Below are 23,041 nucleotides of genomic sequence, written 5' to 3' on the forward strand. Positions count from 1 at the left end.
CTCAGCGCTTCCACTGCAGGGGGCACGGGTTCAATCCCTGGTCAGGGAACTAAGACCCCGCAAGCCACACAGCACAGCCAAAAAGAAAGAAAAAAAAAAGTAAAAAATAAATTATAAAACTTAAAAAATATGGTGGTATTCTACAGATAAGGAAAAACAAGGAGAACATAAAGTGCCAGGAGCATCACCTTTACTGTGCACATCAGGCCCCTCCCCTCCCTGGTGTGTCATTTAGTCCTTATTTATGCATCGCTTTGTATTTGTTTTCATGTTCTGTTTATATACCTCTTCTCCCCACGAAGCCTGTAAATTCCCCAAAAGGCAAGAACACTGTCTCTTATTTCTGGTCCCACGGTTGATGGAATTTTGGAGCTGGAAGCCATGTTTGCAGTCCTCTCCTGCAGACACCCACCCCCTTTTATATGGGAGGAAATGGTGGCCCCTGGAGGGGAAGGATGTGGCCTACAGGCGCACGGTTCTGACTGGAATGTAGGTCTCCCCACGCTCAGGCCCGTGCTTGGCAAGTGTTTTAGAGACGTTATAGGCGACTGTGCAAGGTCAGGTTCTGGCAATAGACAGGCCTGCTGCTTTCTCCTGGGTTGCCCCCGGCAAGTGCCCTGGCCCCTCTGAGCCTTAGTTTCCTCATCCATACAATGGGGATCATAAGGGAACTTCTGCCTTTGGGTTGTGGGAGGCTTAAATGGTTACAGAGTGTGAACAGCCCTTCACACAGTGCCTGGAAGCTACGAAGTGCTCAGTATGTAGTAGTTGCTATCATTACTGGTCCAGGCTTTGAGCGGGGCGTTCTGTGTCACTATTCCTGTCCTTGTAAGGAGGCCTCCCGTCATCAGAGTGGCTTCCCCCCTGAGCCTTTGGCCCTCGTCCCCAAGAGAGGATCTCCCACATGTATGTATTTCCTCTCTCCTATTCACTGAGTCTCCTCCTTACTGATGCTAAACAGGAGAGAGACCTCTTGGTTTTCAGAATATCCTCGGTAGCTCTTAGGCTGTTTCTCCCTCTACTTATTGTGTGTTCTTAGTCATGCTTCTTAACTTGTGTGAGCCTCCATGTGATTTTCCATAACATGGGGCAATAGCAGTACCTCTTACCTAACTGGATGGTTGGGAGGATTCAGTGAGGTCATGCAGGTAAAGCGCAGGGAGCTGCGCATGCCTTGATTGCGCAATACGCACAAGTTACTATTGGTATTCCTTTGGTGCCACACTCCTGAATGAGGATGCTGCCCCCTTGGGCTTCACCAAGGTTCCTGCCACGTTTTCCCCTGGTGCTTCTGCCCCCACTACTGGCCTGGAGGGGCTTTCCCTGCTCGAATTTCCTCCCAGTGCTGAGCGTGAATTTTGCACTAGTGAAGCATGGCTTGTCCCTGTAATGGCCCTCTTCCATCGGATCAGCCTGAAATCTCCAGCTCGACCCATCCTGTGCATCGGACCCCCCAGCTTCTCCGGTGAAGAAGCAAGAGGAGAAAAGACAAGCCTCCCCTCCACGGATCCCTCCTGAGGGAGCACAGTGGACCACGATGAGAGTACAGTGTGTTGTATTTATCCACAAATCTCAGTACAGCCCCCTAAGGGACTCCAGAAATCTATCCTCCTTCTTGCCCCTGGCTCCTTCAGGTCATTTCAGCTGATATGACAACAGGAATGTCAGTCTGTTCAACAAGGCCAGTTCATCAGTTTAGAGAATGATGTTGGTGACGCTCTGGAAGAGAGAAGGAGAGAGGGGATGGATGCAGGGCACACAGTCGCAAGACCTCTACCCTCATGCACCCTAGAGAGATGGGAGGGAGGCTGACTACTCTAGCTCCGGAATTGCTTACGTTCTGGGGAATAACATAAGGAAGGCGGCACCTAGATTCAGGAAGAATAGGGAGACAGTCCTCCCAGGCAGAGGTGCCAGGGGCCTCTGTAGGGACAGCAAAGCCTTGTGTGTTTTGCCTGAGAGGATCCCCTGCCACCTCCACAGCCTGGGAATAAACAAGGGTGTGCCTTTGGGTTCCTGGCACCGTCTTAGGGCTGTTACACACCCTCACCCTTTTGCCCCAGGCTCAGGCATCTGAATGTACTAAATGCAAAGAGAAGAGCTAGGACTTTCCTTTGGGCCCAGAGGGAGGACCCGCATCCCACAGGAAACTTTCTCCTGGGCTGGCTGGGCAGGTAGGTTGCTGTCAACCAGGGAGAGGACAGAGGTACAGGTTCCCACCACCCAGCATGTTGCCACAAGGCAGCAGGGACAGGGCAGCGGAGGGATGCACAGGACAGGAAGGGAGTCTGACGGGAGATGCCGAGGAGAGGGGACAGGCACTCGGGGGGGGGGGTGTTCAGCAGCCCCTCCCTTCCTGGCTCCCAGATGTACACAGGCCCCTGGAGGACTTTTCTGCCTCAGTGGGAACGGAAAGCTCCCAAAAGATGAAAGCAGGATGCGAAGGGCAAAGAGCAGTGAGGAAAGGAAAACCAGAGCTGGAAAATGGGTTGGATGGTGTCTGCAGAGGCTGAGTGTCTGTCCACAGTGCAGTTGTCAGTGAACAGGCAACGGGAAGAGGATGTAAGAGCATCTCCCAAGTAGGAAGTAGAAACCACGTGGGCACTCACCTTCCACAGAACTGAAAGGTCAATGAAGGGCTTGGTGACCGAAGCCTGAAATTCAAGGACAAGAGGGTTAGTCCCCAGCATCTGTCCCACCAACCCTCCTAGGAGAGCCTCCATGCCACCGCCCCCCACCCACCCTGTGCTCGCAAGACTTACTCCAGACTTTAAGGTTGTGGTTGCAGCCCCTCCTTGCTGGTCAGTGACTTTGCCTTGAGGACTGCTCTGTGGATGAAGCCCAGGCTGTCGTTACAACCCCCCAGACCCTAAGGGTCTCCCAAGTTCCTTTTCCCCAGTGGCCAGCTTCCCCTAGGGTGACCGGGGCTGAAGCAGAAGGCATAGGCTAACCCCCTGCCCCTCACTATCCAGAAAGGAAACCCACGTTGCTGTGGGAATTCTGTGAGAGATGGGAGAATCCAGGAAGAATGTCTGCCCCTACTGGTTAGTCTTCCCTCAATTCCCTTTTCTTTCAGTGAATGAGATGGTCTCAGTCACTGAGAAGGGGCCCGACTGGAAAGGGAACCCAGAGAAGCCACGCAAATACCAGGACCATAGTTTAACCTCAGCCCTGACTTCAAAGCTACCCCTTCTACACACACGCTGACCTGATCCCTAACTCGGGTTGATCCCTGTCCTTAATCCTCTCCCCACTCAGCAGTGTCTCCCCTGCTACACTGCTGCTGCCAGCCTCAAATCCCCAAACAAACAGCCCTCTCTTGGTCTCTGTTTGGTGAATCCTGGCATCTGATTCAGAGCCCTCTCCTTCACCCTGCACACTTGCTACATAGCTTCTTCCTCCCCACCCCACGCATCTCTGGCTCCGTGGCTGGTAGCCCATGTAGCTATGGGCTTTGAGGCCTGGGCCAGTCCTCAAGATGGTGTTCCAAAGGGTCCTTGTGGAGAGTGGGGAGTGGGGACCTGGGGCAGGCAGGAGTCAGCCTTCTCCTGCTCCTCCTTGGAGCCTGTTATGCTGGGCGTGCTGCTGCTTGCCTCTCCTGGGCTCCGGTATCTATTCCCCCTATGTAAGTGGGGATCAGACATCCTCCAGAAGGCCTCCTCTGATGGGGCGGTGTGGAGGAAGAGAAGGAACCCCGACTTGTGATTCGCCAGAGCTGTGTGCTAGCCACATGACCTTGGCAAATCCCTTAAACCTCGCTGAGCTTCCGTTTCCTTACCTGAGAATCAGGGAGTCAGCATCCTCACCCTGACTACCTCAGAGGCTTGTTATGAAAATTAAACAGAATAGGGCTTTTCTCCCAAAACTATTCCTCAAGCTCAAGCTGATGCTCTGGGTTTTCTCAACACTCATTCTCTTCGCACTGTAATAGATCTTGGCCTCAGTAACTGCTTCCTGTTCCCCAGAAGAGGCTTCGTGTTCCTCCCTTTAGGTCTCCTTAACTAGGAGGCAGCTCCCTGAAGGTGGGGCTGGGTCCCATTCACATTCTCTGATACAGGGCTTTGCAGATAAGACGGCTTAATCCTTCTGACCAGCTGACCACCAGCTCCTTTGTAAGGGAGAAGGAGGACACGGTTACAGAGCTGCCCAAGCTTCTTTCACCAAATGATAGGGACCTGGGCGCCCCAAATGTCCCAAGGGTTTAACCTCTCCCTCCCCCAACACCCTTCTCCCCATTTCCCCACCCCTGTTCACCTACATTCAGCAGCTTGTTGGCTTCCTTGCCGGCTTGGTTGGTCCCATCATGAGCAGCCTGCTGCAACCTGTCCTCCTCCTTCCCGGCCTGGCCAGCAGCGTGCTGGACACCTTGGTCAAGTTTCTCCACTTCCTTTCCAGCCTGACCAGCAGCGTGGCTGACCCCGTGGCCAAATTTCTCTGCCTCCTTTCCGGCCTGGTTGACCCCATCATGGACCCCTTGGACTATTTTTCCTCCCTCTTTCCCAGCCTGCCCTGCAGCGTGGTGGACCCCCTGACCAAACTTTTCTACCTCCTTTCCAGCCTGATTAACTCCATGAGTCGCCCCTTGGACTATTTTTCCTCCCTCTTTCCCAGCCTGCCCTGCAGCGTGGTGGACCCCCTGACCAAACTTTTCTACCTCCTTTCCAGCCTGATTAACTCCATGGTGGACCCCCTGACCAAACTTTTCTACCTCCTTTCCAGCCTGATTAACTCCATGGTGGACCCCCTCAATCACTTTGTTTGCCTCCTTCCCAACCTGTCCAGTAACACTGCTGACCCCATGGACAAACTTCTCTGCTCCCTTTCCTGCTTGTCCGACGACATCGATTCCATGGGTTACCTTGTCCAAGCCGTGGTTGAGCCCCTGGACGACCTTGTCCAGCTCCTTACCGGCCTGGCTCCCCACACTGTTGCGTCCATTAAAATCTGTCTCCCCTCCAGCTTGAGGGATTCCATTATTGATGCCATCCAGGGCCTTGCCCACCTCTCTCTCTGTATTGCCCAGCCCTTGGCTGATCCCTTCAGTGACCTTCTTAATGGGGTCAGCACTGGCCACCCATCCAGGCAAGGGCCCCAACAGCAGCAAGAGGAAGCAGGAGCTGAGCAAACCGGCGAGACTCATGTTGTTGGGGAAGTGGGGAGGATGCAGAGAGGGGCCAGGGAGGCAAAGCTACTATTTATCCTCCGCTTCCTTTCCTCTGCTCCACCCCTCATGACTCAATTACCCTGTGAGGCGCTGACTTGATCCCCAGTCAGTGAGGTAATTCCCAGGGAGATTTGGGGTTGAGCAATGAAGAGGAGGAGGAAGAGTGGGTGAGTCATGAATGGGGAAGACTCACATGGCATCTTTGCTCCTTGGCCAGCTCAGGCCCTCCACCCCAGAGCCCAGATGTCTGCCCTTCCAATCACTTCCCCTTTTTATTCCTCACCCACTATCCAGGCCTCCTTTCTCCCAACCGCACCTTCAGGCACCCTCCATCCCTGGGACCCAGGCCTGGTTCTTCAGCATCTTCACTCCTCTTGGGGGACCTAAGGATCCAGTTTCCCCAGCAGCAAGATTCTGGAAAGATGGGAGGCACAGTCAGGGGGTGGGGAGCAACCCCGGGGAGTTGAGGGAATCATCAGACCTTGTTCTTATTGTTGTTGTTCTTCTTGGCCCCCAACGCCCACACTTCTTATGCTCCGGCCACACAGGTCTTCTCCCTGGTCCTCAAACACATCAAACTCATTCCTGCCTCATGGCCTTTGCACTTGCTGTTCTCTCTGCCTGGAATGCAGAAGTCAGATCTTCACAAGGTGAAGACCACCACAAGGTGGTTTCCTCCTCACTCTCTTCTTGGCTCAAATGTCACCTTCCCAAAAAAACCCTTCCCTGGCCGTCCCACAGCTATACTCTGTAATATCATCCTTTAGTTTTTATAGCTCCTACCACAATCTGAAATTATCTTATTTTATTGTCTGTCTCACCTATCAGATAGTAAACTTCCAGAGGGCCTTTTTCTGTATTGATCATTGTCACGTCCCTAGCTTCAAGAACATTGCCTGGGGTTCAGTAAATGTTTGAACAAATGGATGGATTAGAAGATGCCAGGGGAAGAGAGTCCAGGCCTGAGCCTGAGTCTCAGAGGGTGCTGGAGGGAAGGTTGCCTGTATCGTCAGAGCAGCATAAGGTCACTTGTTGAGGGTTGCAGATTTTGGAGCCAGGATCACATTCGTGTCCTACCTCCCAACCCTTGGGCAAGGGCAGGGGGCTGACTGCCATGAGCAGGGGCAGGACGCAGTGTCTCCTGAAAAGCCAGTTGAGGCAGTCATGGGGAGGGGCTGGAGACCCAGGGCAGCAGAAGACTGTCAGCCAGAACCTGGGCTGAGGGCCAGGAGCTCATCCCTCCTGCCCTCCTCCCCCTGGGGCCTCCTAAGTCCCAACCTGAAGCCTCAAGTGTTGACATACTGGCAAGGGTTGGAGAGGGAAACAGCTGAGAGTGTGGCCTAGGTGTGGAGAGGGACATCAGAGGGAAGGGCAGGGGGTGGTTGGTAGGTCTGTCGTTGGTAGGTCTGTAGAGCTAGTTCAGAGGGAGCCTGAGACCAGAAGGATAGGGGCCAGTGGGTGGGTACAGTTGGGTGCAGGGGTAAAAGATATTTGGGTTTGGGTGCCAAGAGGAGAGCCTGGGAGAGGGGGTGGAGGTGGGATTGCTGGTGGGAAGCCCAGGCACAAAGGAATGTGTAGGGTGTGAGCAAGTGGGGATGGCGGAGTTTTATGTGTGGGTGCCCAGGTGTGACGAGAAGCTGCACACATTTTCAGGCTTTGCTCAAACAAGGGTGACAAGGCCCACTCCCCTTGGAGGACCCAGGGTTCCATCCCAGATCCTGGACACTTGGCTCCACCCAGAACCAGGCCTCCCAGACCCAGAGACCCAGAAGCTTCTGCCATCTCTAGGTTCTGCCTACAGAGGGTGACTAATTGTGCCACCTCTCCAAGCTTGAGCTCACCAAATCTGTTTCCCAGTTTCGTGGTTCAGGGACAAAGTCAAATCTCTGGGCAACCTTAGGTGTGACTTTCCTGACCTTGTCCAGCACCTGAATGAGGGAGTTTCCCATGCCAGGAGATTGCTGGGTAGGGAAGGGTGAGCTTCAGAATTCTAATCCGCCCCGAGATTGAGAGGTGGGATTTCTCCTTCGAAATGTACTCCATTTCTCTTTTCCACCTCTCTCTCGGCCCCACCCTACCATCTTCTGTCAGCCTCGGTCCCTCTCCTCAGTGCTTCATTCCCATTTGCCACTATTTGATTCAGGACTTTGGCATCTGTCTCCGTACATGAGATTAGCCTGGAGTTGTCCTTTCTCTGCTGGTTTTAGAAACGTGGCCGTGCTGTTTCCTAGAGTGAAGAGAGGAGGTTTCAGTAGCTGAGCTACCACAGCGCCCACAAAGCGCTCCCACAAAGCATGCAATATGTGATGTGTGCATACACAGTGTGTTTGCCGCTCCACAGGGCCTCAGAGCACGTGCCCTACCTACAGCCTCTCAGCACAGGAGCTGCTACTTGGCTTCTCAGCTCTGCTTAGGCTCTGCAGCAGGTCCTGTAGAATGGCAAATATTTGTTCCCCATGCTTCAGCAAATCTTGCCCATAAAATCATCGGGATCTGAATCAGCCTTTGGGAAGATACATCTTAACTCCTTGGCTCTTCTCTTGTTATTGGCCTACTCAGATGTGCCATTTCTTTTTGTACCAGTTTTGATCCCTCATATTTTCTAAGAAAATTTTAATTGCATCTAGCTTTTCATATCTATTCTTGTAAAGCCGTACCAAATTGGTCCCTTTTCAGTCCTGGTTTTATTTGTGTACGCTTTTCCCCCATCTTGATTATACATGTTAAATTTGTCCCCCTTTGCTCTGTTTTTTGGTCTTGGTTCATTGAAATCTCCCCAGCTGTACACTCAGTTCATTTTCAGTTCCACCTTTCCCGGGCCATCCAAGCAGGAGGGCTTCACCCTTACTCTGTGCCATGGCAGGTGCTTAGCAAACTCAGTTCCCACGGAGGTCTGGGGAAAGAAGAGGTTATGCCATTCTGCCCCTTCTTGCTTCCACGCCTCTCTCTGGGATGACGACTCCTTCCTCGCCTAAACCCCACAGCCCCTGAATCTTGGTCACAGCTGTGTGCCAACTGGCCCTGCAGGTGAAGGTGCCTGCCTGTGTGTCACAGATAGGCAAGCAAGCCCCCACCTCCCATGCTTTGGAGGACGGGAGCCATCTGTCTATTTGTTCTTCCGCTAATGTTTACTGAAAGCCTGCTTTGTGTCAGGCACAGTTCTAGGAACTGGAGGACCAGTGGTGAACAAAACAGAAAAGAGTGGGCCCAACAGGGAGACAATGAACAAGTAAGTCAGTAACTAGATCATGGAAAACTACATGAAAAACCATAAGGAAAAGAACAGAGTGCTGGGAGAGGATAGGGCTCGGGGGCTGCTCTAAGATTGGAGACCAGAAGAAGCCTCAGGAGATGACGTTTATTCATTCATTCTGGTACTATTTACTGAGGGAGGACCTTTCAAGTGCCAAACGTTCCTCCAGTCAACAGGTATAAAACTGAGGAAGGCATGGGCTTCCCTGGTGGTGCAGTGGTTAAGAATCTGCCTGCCGATGCAGGGTACATAGGTTCGAGCCCTGGTCCAGGAAGATCCCACGTGCCGCGGAGCAACTAAGCCCTGTGCACCACAACTACTGAAGTCCGCGTGCTTAGAGCCTGTGCTCTGCAACAAGAGAAGCCACCAGAATGAGTAGCCCCCGCTCAATGCAACTAGAGAAAGCCCATGTGCAGCGACAAAGACCCAATGCAGCCAAAAATAAATAAATTTAATTAATTAATTAATTAATTAAAAAACAAAAAATGATTTTCTAAAAAAAAAAAGTGAGGAAGGCAGACAAGCACTCTCTAGTGGGCAGAGACAATTGGCAAGCTAACAAATGAATAAACAGGATCATTTTTAGAGAGACATATGCTGCGTGGAAAATAAAGAGTGTAACCCTAGAGCAGTTTTGCACATTGGAATATTTAACCCAGGATGGGAAGTCAGACAAGGTTTCCCGGACGATGGGCAGACGGAGGGAGTGGGGGTGATGGCAGATAGTGACTGAGAAAGGAGAGAACTTTAGATGGGGAGTTAGGAGGGCCTCTCTTAAAGGGCGGCACCTGAGGGAAACCAAGAGGCAGCCAGGGGAAGACCTGGGTAGGACTTCCAGGCACAAAGAAATAGCTAGGGTAACTATCCAGAAGAGGGTCCAGAACGGCATGGAGCCAGTGTGCCCAAGGAGAAGAAAGAAGAAAGAAGACAGCAGAGAAAGGGCTTTGAAGTCCAGTGTAAAATGTTGGGTTCCATTCTAGACGCCAGGGGTGGGCTTGGAACGGTGGTACACGGCCACACACGACTGGGAGGGGGCCTTCGTGCCCACACTGGACTGTGACGTCATGGCAAGAAGCTCCAGCTCCTCCAGCCCCCGAGCCCTTGTCTCACAGTAACATCGTAATTGTAATTACGTTGTAATTGGTAGAGAGTGTGCCCGATCCAGTTTCACCTACCGGGTGATGCTTCATCACTGAAGCTCCTCTGAGCTCTTCCTTCCCAGCGCAGCAGCGCTCCTCCAGCCCAGGTACCCCACCCTGGAGCAAAGGGAGAAGGGAAGGCTGGGGGAAGTTGTGAGAGAAGGACCACCTGGGTTTTCTTTTGAAAGGTCACTGAGTAGGCTCAGATCCCCACTCTTCACCCATATGGACAAATCTCCCCTTTTCATGAGAGCAGAAACAGAACCCCCAGGAATACAAACATTCTTAAGGTCACCAATAACCACCAATAAACACTGACTAATACCTTTATGAACTTGTAGTGCTACTGGAAACACGCACAGCCCAGCCTCACGCCACAAGGTCTGTGGCAGCCTGGAGAGACCAGGGAGAGAGACAGGTCGGCTGACCCCCAGCTCCTAACCCCACCCCCTCCAAGGTGCCTTTGATTCTGGTGCCAAGCGCAACTCCTACCTTCATCCTCCAGGCTCTCTCCAATCCCTTCCCTCTCCCTTTTCCTCACGAATACACTTCCTGTCAGACTTTCTCCCCTCTTAAAATCAGCACCTACTGGGCCTTGAGCTCTCACTGAGTCCTTACAGTAGCCCCCAGGTGGAGGGTCAGATGTGACATCAAGAAACAGGCCAGAGTTTCATTAACTTGCTCAAGACAACTCAGCTGGCAGGTGGCTGAGCCAGAGCTGACATCTAGGCCTGACCCCCAGCTGGAAACCCTCCACCAGCTAGGCCCCCGACTGCCGTCTCCACCACGTTTCTCCTCCCTCCCTGAAGCCCTCATCTGTAGCTCAGGCAGCACAGCTTCAAGCACAGGTGTTCTCAGTGCAGCATGGGTGTAGATCTGTGTGTCTGGAGAGGCAGAAGCTGATATGGGTTCCCATTTGTTTCATATATTACGATAGACCTGTTTCCTAAACTTCTCTGAGGGCAAGAATCACCTTGTTGGAAACAGGATTCCTGGGCCTCAGTGCAAACCCAGAGTCAGATTTCCCTAGGAATCAGCCTCCTGGTGATTCTTACCAGAACAGTTTGGGGACCACTGGACTAGATCAATTATCAGGCAAGTTTGGGAAATGATCTTTGAAATATTAACGTACGTGGAATGTTTCCTAGACTCTATCATAAGCACTACATGTATCACTCATTTAATCCTCACAGTGACCCTCTGAGAGAATATTATCATCTCCATTTTACAGAGGAGGAAACTGAGGCACAGAGACTATCACCCCCAAGCAATTGTTAAAAATATATACCCACTGAGTTAGAATCTCCAGGGAAGAGGCCCTGGCATGGATATTTTAAAGCAAGCCCACCCCCTGCTCATTCTGTTGATCAGGTCGGTTTAGGAAACACTGGGCTATATGGTTGGCCACTCAGGGCCAGGAGCCAGCAGCAGGTTCTGGGTGGCAAAGACGGCTCATTCTGTCGCAGTGATGGTGCGGCTCACTGCCCCTCCGCCACTCCCAACAGTGACCAGGAGCACCCCCCCCTCTGGAGCCCCAGCCAATCAAAGAGCAAGTCCCACCACCTCCGCCTCCTGCACCTAAGAGGGTTTCTGTGCTTCGGGAGCCGACTGTTGGCATCAATGGGTGAGTCGCCCCGGCCCCTGAGCCATTCCTGAAGCTTTAGGGCCCGGCCTCTCCTCAGTTACTAACTGGAGCTTTTCTTCATGTCTCAGCAACGCTTTCATTCTGCCCATCCTGGGAAAACACAGGGAGAAGGTAAACAGGGCTCCACCTTCAGAGAGCTCGCGTTCCCGCGGGAAGTACAGTAAGACTGAAGAGGGCAGTGTAAAGCCGGGGAACTCAGGGAAGGCCTCTGGGAGGTGACACTGGAGTAAGGCCTGAGTGACAACTGTGCAGCAAGCAATGGCTGTGGGGCGTAGGTGGCAGCTCAGTGTAATAAGGACGGGCAGGAATTCAGCATGGCTGGTGTGGCACACGCAAGGGAGAAGAGGGAGGGCAGCGGAAAGCTGGCAGGGGCCTGGCGGACCGTGGTAAGGAGTCTGGACCTGGCTTTACTGTTAGAGAGAGGTGGAGGTTTTCAGGTCAAGAGATATAATCTGACCTGAAGTTCTACAAGATCCACCCAGCTACAAGGTTGGGAATAGGGGTATAGGACAGACGGTCAGAGGAAGCGCAGAAAGTAGCGAACAGGCTGGTGAGGTCATCTGGGCAAGACAACACTGGCCCGCACAGGGACGGCTGCTTTCTTCCCCAGCCAGTCCCCTTGGGTGGGACTCTCCTCTGTCACCCCCTCCCCCCTCAGCCCCTCCCCTGCGTGCTGGCTGAGGATTCTGAGGACAAACCCCTCAGCTTTCGCTCCTGGACAGATTTGGACGCGTTGGTCGCCTGGTGCTGCGTGCCTGCATGGAGAAGGGTGTTAAGGTGGTAGCAGTGAACGATCCGTTCATCGACCCAGAATACATGGTGAGCAGCAGACAAAGGGCAGGATCGGGGAGAGTGGGACCAGGGTGGGGAAGGGGTGCAGGGGAGCTCTGTGGAAGGCGCTCAGCTGCCATGTGGAACCGTCACTGAAGTGGGGACTCCCTGGCAATGCTGGCTCCCCGTCCAGCCCAAGACTAGGAGCCATTCTGTCTCCTGCAGGCGTACATGTTTAAGTATGACTCCACCCAAGGCCCATACAAGGGGAGCGTGGAATACAGGAATGGACCGCTGGTCATCGGTAACAATGAGATCAGCATCTTCCAGTGATAAGGGCGGCTGTCTTATGCAAGCCTGCAACATACTAATGCAGGGGATGTAGAGGTGACTAGAAGGGGATTCCAGCCTCTCACATGGGGTTCATAACCCCCCCCAAATTGTGTGTGCACATGCCTCTGGGTACTGGTTTGGAGAGGGGGCCCAGTGTACTCAAAATACTTTTTTATTTAACGCACATGCGCGTGTTTTCTCTCAGGCATATCAGCTCAACCTGTCTAAAACTCAACTCTTGATTATCCTTCAACCCTCAGATCTATTCATCTCCCTGCCCAGGAAATGGCATCACCATTGAGCCAACTGCTTCCACTCAGTTCCTACATAGGAGCCACAGAGACCTTTTCAAAACATCAACTGGACCTCGATACTCCCCCACTTAAACCCTCCAGTGGCTTCCCATCACCCCACAAATAAAATCCCAGCTGCTGACAGGGCCTCCCACCAACTATATGCCCTGCTCCCCAGCCTTCCCTTGTCACCTCAGCGACACTGGCCACCAACCTCCTGGGACCCTGCGCCAGCACCTCTTCTTAAAACCCACTTCACCTAGCTCTCACTGATACAAATACTCCTCCTTCACTGAAAGATACGTTTAGAATCTGTAAGTCAAATGCAATAACACTGGATGTTTAATAAGCTTCAAATACATTTTCAAAATACCAAAAAAATTAAAAATTTATAAAATGGGAAACAGTAAACCCACTTTATCTTTCTAATGTAAATTATCAGCCACTGCCGGCCCTGTGGCTGCCTCCAATTTCCAATTTTACACACACTTGCACACACACACTCGTGAGCTCTCTCCAGCCCCAGGCAAGATCTGCAGCCTTCCCAGCACTCCTCCCAGCAGGTCCACTCTCAGCCCTGATGTTTATTTGTGGTCAGGTGGTCAGGGGTGGGTGGAGGCGGGGACTGGAGAGTCAGTGAGAATGGGAGAAGCTGCTTGACCCAAATTTGAAATCATGACAGCAAAAACAATTCCGAATTCCAGCAGAGCAGTCGTTACTCAGACATACTGTGTCCTTTCCTTCCTCAGCCTGGGCACCATCGTTGCCACCACCTGGGGTATTTTCCCAGCGCTGCCCCATCCCCACACAGCCGCCCCCTCAGTGTGTGACCCGCTCAGGTGCCACCTTCCCTGGTGACTGCAGCGCCTCTTCCCCCTTCCCCACTGCTCTCCATCGCACCACTGCGGATATCCTCCAGGCCTCAGCACGAGCTGCGTCGCTTGTGTGTGTACTTTGCCCCGCTCCACCCTTTCCAGTTGGGTGACCCTGGGCAAGGCAACGAACTTCCCCAAGCCTCAGTTTCCTCATGTATCTGATAGGGATGCTGAGCATACCCACCACAGCCATAGCAGGGAGCACGGCCAGAGGCGTGGGGGGAGCACCGGGAAGGGCTCACGCAGCCTCCTTGCAAGGAGGGCCCTGTCAGCCTGTGGCACCCCTGCTGCTCTGGCACCTGCAGGCGCAGGCCCTGGCCCAGGGTAGACTCAGTACTTCCTTGAAGAATGAACAGAATCCTCAAAACAGGCCCCTGGGCAGGAGGGCAGGGCCCATGACAACCTAGGGGAAGGGGCTGGGGTCTCCAGGGGCACCGAGTCTCTGCCTCACGCCAGCTCAACAACTGCTACAAAGGAATCTGTTGAAGTGCCCTTCCCCCAACTTGGAAGGCAGGAAATGAGGGGGGCATCAGAGAAGAGCTACTTGGGTCCGATGATGAAGTGTGACCTGACATTTGACCAGGGAGTATGAAGAACCATGTGTGGTGGCCCAGGGAGAAGAGAGGAAGCTGCTCATTCATTCATCCCTAGGGCCAGCCTGCCTGTGCTCCCAGGGAGAAGAGAGGAAGCTGCTCATTCATTCATCCCTAGGGCCAGCCTGCCTGTGCTCCCAGGGAGAAGAGAGGAAGCTGCTCATTCATTCACCCCTAGGGCCAGCCTGCCTGTGCTCCCAGGGAGAAGAGAGGAAGCTGCTCATTCATTCACCCCTAGGGCCAGCCTGCCTGTGCTCCCAGGCAGCTCTGCCGCTACTCTTTTCACCTCGGTCCTGGCTCTTCTGAAAAATGCCCGTAATAACAGTACTTACCTCAGGTCATCAGGGTTAAAGGAGTCCAATACAGGTAAAGCACTCAGCACACAGGCACATGGCAGGTGTTCAGTAAACAGGTGTAGAATGGCTAATTAAAAAACCCCACACACAAACATTGACTGCACCCCTCTGGAGGGAGCAGACCCAGCCTTGCTGCCATGGGGTGCTCTAGAAGATGAGACAGACACTAACAATCACAAAAGCAAATACTGCAGTTGTGATAAAAGCTGAGGGAAAAGATTAGTATAGAGTTTACCCACGTATTGTTTGTTTGCTAAAGCCAAGTAGAAAACAGCAATCAATAGTAGATGTTTAATATATTTCAGACACAAATGTTTGATATCGAGTGGAAAATGTATATTGATAAAACAAGAAGCAGAAAATCTCCTTTACCTTTCCAATATAAACCACTAGCCACTGCTAGCCCCAGGGCCGCCTCAAGGCTTCAGATCCCTGGGAGCTGCTCTCTGGATGTGCCGTGTGTTTTCAGGGACTTGCCTGGCCTCTGGGAGCAGGATCCCTGTTGCAGGAGCTGAGTAGTCAAGAGAAGAAGGCTAGGAGGGCTGTGATGAAGCTGCCAGGGCTGAAGCCAGAAGCAGTAGGGCAGGCCTCACCCTCCTGGGGTCTACATCCTGGTAGTAAGGGCCTGACCTGGCTGGGAGTAGTCTAGATGGTCCCCCAGGCGGGGCTTGAGGCCTGAGTTGGGGAGGTGGCGGCTTGTACCCAGGCATAGCAGGTACAGTCAAGAAAAGTGGCCCACTAGTGGGGTTAGCAATGAGAGGCAAGACCAGCAGGGTCGGACCCATCTGGGGCAGCCAGGGATGTGTCGGGTGAGGGGAACAGACGGCCAGGCAGGAAGGTGTCTGGTCAGCCTTTCAAATGGTGAAGGCCATGGACTATGAAGGCGAGAGACTGACTCACGGTGCTACCGCCCCTCCACAGCAAGCAGCCCAAAGAAATCCCCTGGAAGTCTGTCGGGAGCCCCTTTGTGGTGGAGGCCACAGGCATGTACCTGTCCTTAGAGGAAACTACAGTAAGTCAGGGACAGGTGCCCGGGGCTGCCCAGGGGTGTCGCACTTGAAGCACCTCATGACACCTGTGTGCCTTCCCTAGGCCCACATTGAGGCAGGTGCCCTGCGTGTGGTCATCTGTGCGCCCTCTCCAGATGCACCCATGTTTGTCATGGGGGTGAACGAAAAGGACTATAACCCCAGCTCCATGAAAACTGTCAGGTAATGGGCAGCAACATTCTGAAGTGTGTGCCTGGAGGACAAGCCAGCCTGCGGTGGGGAGGAATCCGACTCACCCTCCCCACTCCCGCTCCCACTCGGCCCCTGGTGTTCTTTTCGCATCAATCCACTTCTCCTCCCCAAAGTCTTAACAGCCATCTTGTTAATGTTACCCTAAAACAGAACTGCACAACTTTGGAGAACATGCGTGGGGAGCTTCCCCCAGCTGCACCTCTGGTGCCTCCTTCGGTCTGACAGCATCCCCGATGCTCCCTCACCCCAGCCTGACTTTTCACAAAACCAAGCCTGGGTGCAAACCCTGAAAGGAGGTAAGGGTGGAGGGGTGGCTCTGCGACTCACCTCACAGCGCCTGGCACACGCGGGCCGTTTCAGCAACGCATCCTGCACCACCAACTGCCTGGCCCCCCTCGCCAAGGTCATCCATGAGCGATTTGGGACTGTGGAAGGGCTGATGGTGAGTTGGGGAGAGGGGCTGGGGCAGGAGGCACGGCTGGGAAACTGTACCTCTTCCTCCCATACTCCTCCCATACTTAGTGTTTGGAGTTAACCGGGAGAGACTGGTTTGGGGAGGAGAAGCCCACCAGTGGTGAAGTCTTTTAAACTCTGGACCCTGCCTGCATGTGCCCCTCCTGTGACGGTGGTGGAGGCCCTGCCAGCCTCCACACCTGGGCCACCACCCTGAGCCTGGGAAAAAGAGGCTTGGGAGCTTGGGAGCAAGAAGGCCTCACCTCGGCCCTCTTCTTCCCCAAGACCACAGTCCACTCCTACGCTGCCACCCAAAAGACAGTGGATGGGCCATCAAAGAAGGCCTGGCAAAGACGGACGGGGTGCCCACCAGAACATCATCCCGGCCTCCACAGGGGCTGCCAAGGCCGTGGGCAAAGTCATCCAAGACCTCCAAGGGTATGAGGGCGTGAACCTGCAACCAGGGTGGGGGGTGCAACCCAGGAGGACGGGACTAGCCCCCAATCCTTGAGGTGTCTACTGAGCGGAAAGCAGAGACAAGGGGGAAATGATGGAGAAGTCCCTGGGTTCTGACTCCTGCCCCTGATGTGGGATTCTCCAGGAAGCTGACTGGAATGGCGTTCCGAGTGCCAACCCCAGTCGTGTCTGTTGTGGACCTGACCTGCCGCCTGGCCCAGCCTACCCCGTACTCAGACATCAAGGAGGCCATAAAAGCAGCAGCTAAGGGACCCATGACTGGCATCCTTGCCTACGCTGAGGATGAGGTAGGGACTGAGCAGAAGGGACCCTGGGAAGAGCCCTCTGGGAAGGAAGCATGATTTTCCATTTGCCAAGGAGCTTTTTGCAGCGTATCAAGATAGGAACTGCAGGGCTGGGGAGGTCAGCTCTCCCCTACCTCAGAGTCTTTGCACTTGCTGCCCCTTTGGTCTGGAAAGCTTTTCCCTCAGGTGGCCACATAGTCTGTCCTCACCTTCTCCAAGTCGCTACTTCAACCTCTCATCTCAGAGAGATGTTCTTTTTGTGGCCCTTTTCCTTACCTGAAATGTCATTTCATAGTCACTGTTGGCCCTGCTAGCATGTACACTCCAAGACAGCAGAGACTTTGGGCCTCGTTTTTCACTTCCATAGCTCCAGCCATCTTCCCAGGGCCTGGCACATAGCAGGTGCTCGATATATGCTTAGTGAACAAGACAAGGGCTCCCATTTCTCAGCACTTGCTCGGGGCCGGCCACAGCCAGATGCCTTCCCTGTGAGGAATGGGTATCACGTCTCTTTGCTCCCAGTACTGCCAGCTCTGTCCGTCCACCTTGGTCCTGTCTCCCTGCTTTAGCTCCTGAAGGTCCACCCTCACACAGCTGCCAGGATCTCTTAAAGAAATCAGATCACATCACCCCCAGAGCTGAAAACCTTCCTGTGGCCCTCCACCATGCTAGGGCCAAACCCCCAGGGCCTTTGTGCTGCAGTTCCTTCCACCTGAGACCCTGCTGAGGGCTGGAGTTGACCAGATCCTCCTAATCATCCAGAGCCAGACTCACTGCCTCCCCTCAGGGAGGGCCTCTCGCTGACACACTCCACGTGCATTTTCCCCAGGAAGAGATGTCTGTTGGTGCAGCATCAGAGACTGTTTGCAGTCTGTATCCTTTGGCCAGTCGCCTACCTGAAAAGCCCCCATTTGTCTTCCTCATACCCTGTCCCCAGAAGCTGGACAGAGGGGGGCTCCATCAAATACTGTAGATGAATGGATGGACAGTGTGCCCACGAGCCTGAGCTCCTGGAGGTCCCTGCTCTGCGACCCACGCTTATCTTTGAAATTCTGATGGCCAGGTCGTGTCCACGGACTTTGTTGGCGATACCCATTCGTCTATCTTTGATGCTAAGGCTGGCATCGCGCTCATGGTAAGGGGGAAGAAAGGGGTCAGAGAACGTGAGGGGAGGCTGGGGGTGGTCGGGAGGGATCCCCTGAATCCCCCCCATCCCTCCCTCCCCAGGTACGACAACGAATATGGCTACAGTCACCGAGTGGTGGACCTCCTCCGTTACATGTTCAGCCGAGACAAGTGAAGCAGGCTGGCCCGCCTCAGTTTCCCAGTGCTCCCGGCCCGTACCCGTCTCTCCCGTCCCCGCCCTCGGCCCCCCGGGGGAAAGAGGGCGTCCCGCGAGAGGGGCCTGCGCCGCTGGGCCAACGGTGAAATAAAAACCCAGAGTGCTCACAGCTGCGCCCCGTGTCTCTGCGCCGGTCACAGCGCGGTCGGGTCCGGGATCCAGGCCCAGCCCGCACGCGCTCGCTAGGCTCGCGCCCTGACCCCGACAGCGGCTCCCGCGGGGCCGGGATCGCGCTAGCCCCGGCTCGGCCTCCCGCGTGTCGCCCGGGCACCGCGGCGGAGCCTGGTGACGTTAGCGCACCGCGCCGCGGACTCCGGCTCCCAGAAGGCCGCGCGCGCCGCGGCAGAGGCCGGTGGGCGCCAGGCCCAGGCTCGGGCGCCGGGCTGCCGAGGCAGAGAGGCGTGCTCCGGCGAGCCGGGCGGCCGGTGCCATGACGCTGTTCCACTTCGGGAACTGCTTCGCCCTGGCCTACTTCCCCTACTTTATCACCTACAAGTGCAGCGGCCTGTGAGTGCGGGGCGGCTGCGGGGCGGCTGCGGGGTGGCCGCGGGGCAGGGGGGCGCGGGCCGGGCCGACCCCTCACCGCCCGCTCCCGCAGGTCTGAGTACAACGCCTTCTGGAAGTGCGTCCAGGCCGGGGTCACCTACCTCTTCGTGCAGCTGTGCAAGGTGAGGGCGCCAGCTGTGCCGCGCGGGGGCTTCGCCCCACCCCACCCCGCCCAGACCCCCGGGGAGGAGCCGGGCTTGGATGGGCTGGAACCCGAGGAGAGGTCCGCAAGCAACTTTTGTATAGCACTTTTAGTACCATTGAGAACATTCAATTGTATGACTAAGAGGGGTTTGGATACTGCTAAGAGCCTCTAACTAACCCCCAAGGTCCCACCGGCAGTGCTACTAACTGCCCTGGTGGGTAACCAGCCCCGGCACCTTCAGGCCTGACCCCGATTCCCTGTGATCACCACAGAACCCAGACTTCCAAGCCCCTGCCCTCAATCTCCCCTGCTCCTGCCTCCTTGCCCCCATCTGGTGGTCCCTCTCCTCATGGGCCCCCAGAACCCCAGTGTACTGCCCTCCACATACCACACTAACTTCCCACCAAACCCACGTGGTTGGTCTCCCTCACCTTGAGGTGACCTCTCTGTTTTCTGGTCTCAGATGCTGTTCCTGGCCACTTTCTTTCCCACCTGGGAAGGCGGCATCTATGACTTCATTGGGGTGAGTGGGGCAAGGGAGGTGGAGGGAGTGCAGGAGTGGGGCCCCCTGGCACCTCTGCTTACTCAAGCCTCAACCTGACCCACAGGAGTTCATGAAGGCCAGCGTGGATGTGGCAGACCTGATAGGCCTAAACCTTGTCATGTCCCGGAATGCCGGCAAGGGGGAATACAAGATCATGGTTGCTGCCCTGGGCTGGGCCACCGCCGAGCTCATTATGTCCCGGTGTGTGCAGCAGCCTGGAGCCCAGATTCCTGAGAAAGGACACCTGGGTTCCAGGGGGTTGCCGGAGGGTGGGGGCTCAGATTCTGGGTGCTGAGGGTGTCTGGGTACTGGAGAATCCCTCCCTTTGCCTTCTTCAGCTGCATCCCTCTCTGGGTTGGAGCTCGGGGCATTGAGTTTGACTGGAAATACATCCAGATGAGCATTGACTCCAACATCAGTCTGGTACGCAGTCCTGCTTTCCCACACACGCGCCTTTTTGCCGGTGACTCTATTCCTCCTGAGGCCTGGCCCTGACTTCCCGCTTGCCTCCAGGTCCATTACATCGTCGCATCTGCCCAGGTGTGGATGATAACACGCTACGACCTGTACCACACTTTCCGGCCAGCAGTCCTCCTACTGATGTTCCTTAGCGTCTACAAGGCCTTCGTCATGGAGTGAGCTGGGTGGGGCTCGAGGATGGGCCCAAATGGGTTGGATTATCTCTTCTCCCTTCTTCATTGCCATGTTTCCCCACAGGACCTTCGTCCACCTATGTTCCCTGGGCAGCTGGACAGCACTTCTGGCCCGAGCGGTGGTGACGGGGCTGCTGGCCCTCAGCACCCTGGCCCTGTATGTTGCTGTTGTCAATGTGCACTCCTAGGCTTGGTGGCCCAGACTTTCACGTACCTTTTCCCTGTCTCCAGGTTTCAGTGAAGTAAACCGTATTTGGAAAGTTGTTTCTGCCTCTATCTCTCTGTCTGGAACTATCTACCAACAGTGTGCTCTCCTGGGTCCCAGAGGCCCTTGTTTTGGAGCCAGGTACACAAGCTGGGAGACTAACCAGCACTCGTCTGTCCTGTGTTCCTGGACCAGTTCCTTTGCTTCCTGTTTTCCGCAAGTTTACTGAGGGCTTGAAGCAGACGGTCTTTAAGCAGTGGCAGAGACCAGGGCCCTCAGGGAACAGGTGATAGAGGGGAGCTAGAATCCAAGAGATGGTTCTTGGGGGCTTCTCCTCACAGCCTTAACCTGCCCCTCTCCCACATGGCCCTTCCCTGGCTGGTCACCTCCTAGGTTCCCAGCCCCCAAACCAAACCCCATCCTTTTTTTTTTTTTTTTTTTTTTTTGCCACACCACGCAGCTTGTGGGATTTTAGTTCCCTGACCAGGGATCGAACCCGGGCCCTCGGCAATGGGAGTGTGGAGTCCTAACCACTGGACCGCTGCCAGGAAATTCCCCCCATCCACCTTTTATATGGCAGCCAAGGGGATCTCTCTGAAACCTCGGTCTTACTAGCTCACCCTTCCCCGCTTACAACCATCTGGGGCTCCTCCTTGCACAGGAACAGTCCAGTGACTTGACTCTTGGTTTTGCCCTTGAGGGCCTATTTTGTGATTCTGAGGTCCTCAGATTAAATCCTGGCCTGAGTCTTCTTAGGGTGGAGTACAGAGACAGCTGCAGCCCAGTAGTAGAGCTGTTGAGCCCACCAATTTGGATGTTGTCCTGAATGCCACCCTTCTCATCCCACCCCTTCCCTGGTCTAGTAGGGCCAGCTTCCTGCCCCTTTCTCTCCCCATCCCTGAGGGGGATGGATTAGAAGCAGGGCTTTGAATGTCATGCTTAAGCTCCGCCTGGATGCAAGTCCTGCCCACCTGGGAAGGTGCTCTCCAGTCCTGGTGTTCCCAGTGGGATCCCCCAGGGCATGGGATAGGGCAAGTGCCCCCTCCCTCCCTCCACGAGGCTGTCCAGGTCCTGCAATAATGTTATTTGACCCTGGGCCTAGGAAAGCACCAAGCACGGCTCTGTTCAGCTCTGCTGTGAGTCTTGGTGTTTTCAGAGGGAGCATTTACCCTAAGGTGGGGCAACCACCATCTAGCCCCACCTCCTCCTCATCGCTCCTAGTCAAGACAGGGTCCACAGGGGTCTTGGGTGGGGAGGTGAGTGATAGGTCACCCTGAGTTTGATATGAAAAGGGAGTAGATGGGGCACTCCCCCAGCCCACGTGGGTGGATACGTAGTGACACTGCTTTCTCCCATACCGCCACCCTATGCCCCACCTAGCCTTTTGCACATATTGGGACAGTGAAGGTTGCAGAAATGACTGTTAAACAACTATTTGCTGAGCAGGGACTCTGATCCAGGCCCCTTACTGGTGGCCACCTATCTGTGAAATAGCCCCAGCTTTCATGGGGCTCAGGGACAATCAGGGAGCACAGGCCAGAGGGATCAGGGCTGTGATGGGTGAAGCCTGGTGGGAGTGGTGGGCCTGATTAGCTAGAGTACAGTGATCAGGGCTGTGATGGGAAAAGAGGGCTATGTCTGTCCTGGAGGAGAGGATGTGTGAGCTGAGACCAAGAGGATGTTAGTGGAGCAAAGAGAAGAAAGCAGGTATCAAGGCCCGTGTAAAGGCCTTGAAGTCAGAGAGAGGGCCTGGCCTTTCCAGTGAAACAATAGCTGGTTGGAATGAGTTCGGGGGGCGGGGGCTTGTGAGACTGCAGAAGTCAGCAGGGGCCAGATCACAGAAGGCTCTGAGCCTGGGCAGTGGGGAGCCACGGAGAGTTCTAGGCAGGGGAAAGACGGTCAGTTTTGGCTTTAGGAAGAGCTCATGGCTGCTGGGTGGATGGGGAGACTCAAGCCAGAAGGCCGGCCTGGACCAGGGCAGGGCCGGCAGGGGTAGGAGGAGAGTGGCTAGAAGCAGAGTAGACAGGTGGTGACCAGCTTATTTGGCCAGGTGGGGCGGGGGGCGGCGGGGGAGTAGGGAGATGACCAGTGAGAAAGGAAAGAGTGAAGGGGTCCAGAGTAACACAAGTTTGGGGTTTGTAAGCTCCCCGAGGGCTCATTACATTTCCCAGGGAGAAGGAGCTGCAATGATGGGACCGTGGGTGGGATCAGGTCTGGAGGATGATGCAGAGGCCAGTGTGGGTCCCCTTGAATATGCTGGGGGCAGGCTAGAGACAGACGTGGGCACCACTGCAGACAGAACTGAGGCCAGTGGGGGAGGGGGTACCGTGCCTATGAGGAAGGAGAAGCCTAGGGTCCAGCCAGAGAGACTCGTCAAAGAAAGGGGAAGAGAGGCAAGGGGACTGGGAAAAGCAGTGGCAAAGGTGGGTGGGGGTGCTGTGGACAGGGGAGTCTCCAACAGGGGAGTTGGAGGGCTAACTTCAGGTGAGGGGTGTGAGGAGGGGACCTGTGACGTGGCCTCCAGGAGTTGGTTGGGACTAACCAGCGATAGGGTGCCCGTTGCAGCTGCAAAGGCATAAGTGGAATCAGAGAGGAAACTTGTGAAGTGGGGAGGGGATGCTTGAGGTGGAAAGGATTCTGACCAGAGAGGGAGAGTGGGTGCTGAGAAAGGAGAGCCCAGAGGTGGTGTTCAGCTAGTGGAGCAGTTAAAGGCGCCGCTCTGGAGAGGG

General features: G+C 54.8%; 3 protein-coding genes across 20 annotated transcripts; 2 read left to right on the top strand and 1 right to left on the bottom strand.

Moving 5' to 3' along the window:
• Positions 1-1,538: 1,538 nt before the first annotated feature.
• On the bottom strand, positions 1,539-18,465 carry SBSN (suprabasin). Of its 18 annotated transcripts, none has more exons than XM_081215621.1 (10): positions 18,328-18,386; positions 17,154-17,363; positions 15,991-16,099; positions 14,795-14,933; positions 9,593-9,673; positions 7,243-7,391; positions 4,259-5,785; positions 2,763-2,828; positions 2,610-2,654; positions 1,539-1,719 (listed from the first exon to the last, which is right to left on the bottom strand). In XM_081215621.1, exons 7-10 carry the CDS (start codon positions 5,138-5,140, stop codon positions 1,696-1,698), a joined length of 1,017 nt encoding a protein of 338 aa, XP_081071747.1. In that variant the 5' UTR covers positions 5,141-5,785; positions 7,243-7,391; positions 9,593-9,673; positions 14,795-14,933; positions 15,991-16,099; positions 17,154-17,363; positions 18,328-18,386; the 3' UTR covers positions 1,539-1,695. The 18 variants fall into 18 exon arrangements, with proteins under 18 accessions (XP_081071747.1, XP_081071738.1, XP_081071734.1 ...); XM_081215612.1 differs by lacking the exon at positions 18,328-18,386 and adding an exon at positions 7,528-7,593 and having other exon boundaries at positions 4,259-5,578; positions 7,331-7,391; positions 17,154-17,858; XM_081215608.1 differs by lacking the exon at positions 18,328-18,386 and adding an exon at positions 7,528-7,593 and having other exon boundaries at positions 7,331-7,391; positions 17,154-17,858.
• On the top strand, positions 11,516-18,417 carry GAPDHS (glyceraldehyde-3-phosphate dehydrogenase, spermatogenic; the record flags this gene model as incomplete). Its single annotated transcript, XM_081216023.1, is given in 10 exon segments — positions 11,516-11,587; positions 11,907-12,020; positions 12,198-12,301; positions 15,344-15,434; positions 15,515-15,633; positions 16,024-16,105; positions 16,402-16,464; positions 16,466-16,554; positions 16,718-16,880; positions 17,941-18,417. Coding segments are annotated over 10 exon segments (1,134 nt in total). The 3' UTR covers positions 18,178-18,417.
• A 74-nt stretch (positions 18,466-18,539) lies between the features above and the next one.
• TMEM147 (transmembrane protein 147) lies at positions 18,540-20,370 on the top strand. Its single transcript, XM_081215641.1, has 7 exons — positions 18,540-18,726; positions 18,818-18,887; positions 19,374-19,433; positions 19,519-19,655; positions 19,793-19,877; positions 19,968-20,089; positions 20,172-20,370. The coding sequence occupies exons 1-7, from the start codon at positions 18,650-18,652 to the stop codon at positions 20,293-20,295; spliced, it is 675 nt and encodes a 224-aa protein (XP_081071767.1). The 5' UTR covers positions 18,540-18,649; the 3' UTR covers positions 20,296-20,370.
• The last annotated feature ends 2,671 nt before the right edge of the window (positions 20,371-23,041 follow it).

The sequence above is a fragment of the Mesoplodon bidens genome (genome assembly GCF_964165515.1).
Source record: "Mesoplodon bidens genome assembly, chromosome: 18".
In the NCBI taxonomy this organism is placed as follows: Eukaryota; Metazoa; Chordata; class Mammalia; order Artiodactyla; family Ziphiidae; genus Mesoplodon; species Mesoplodon bidens.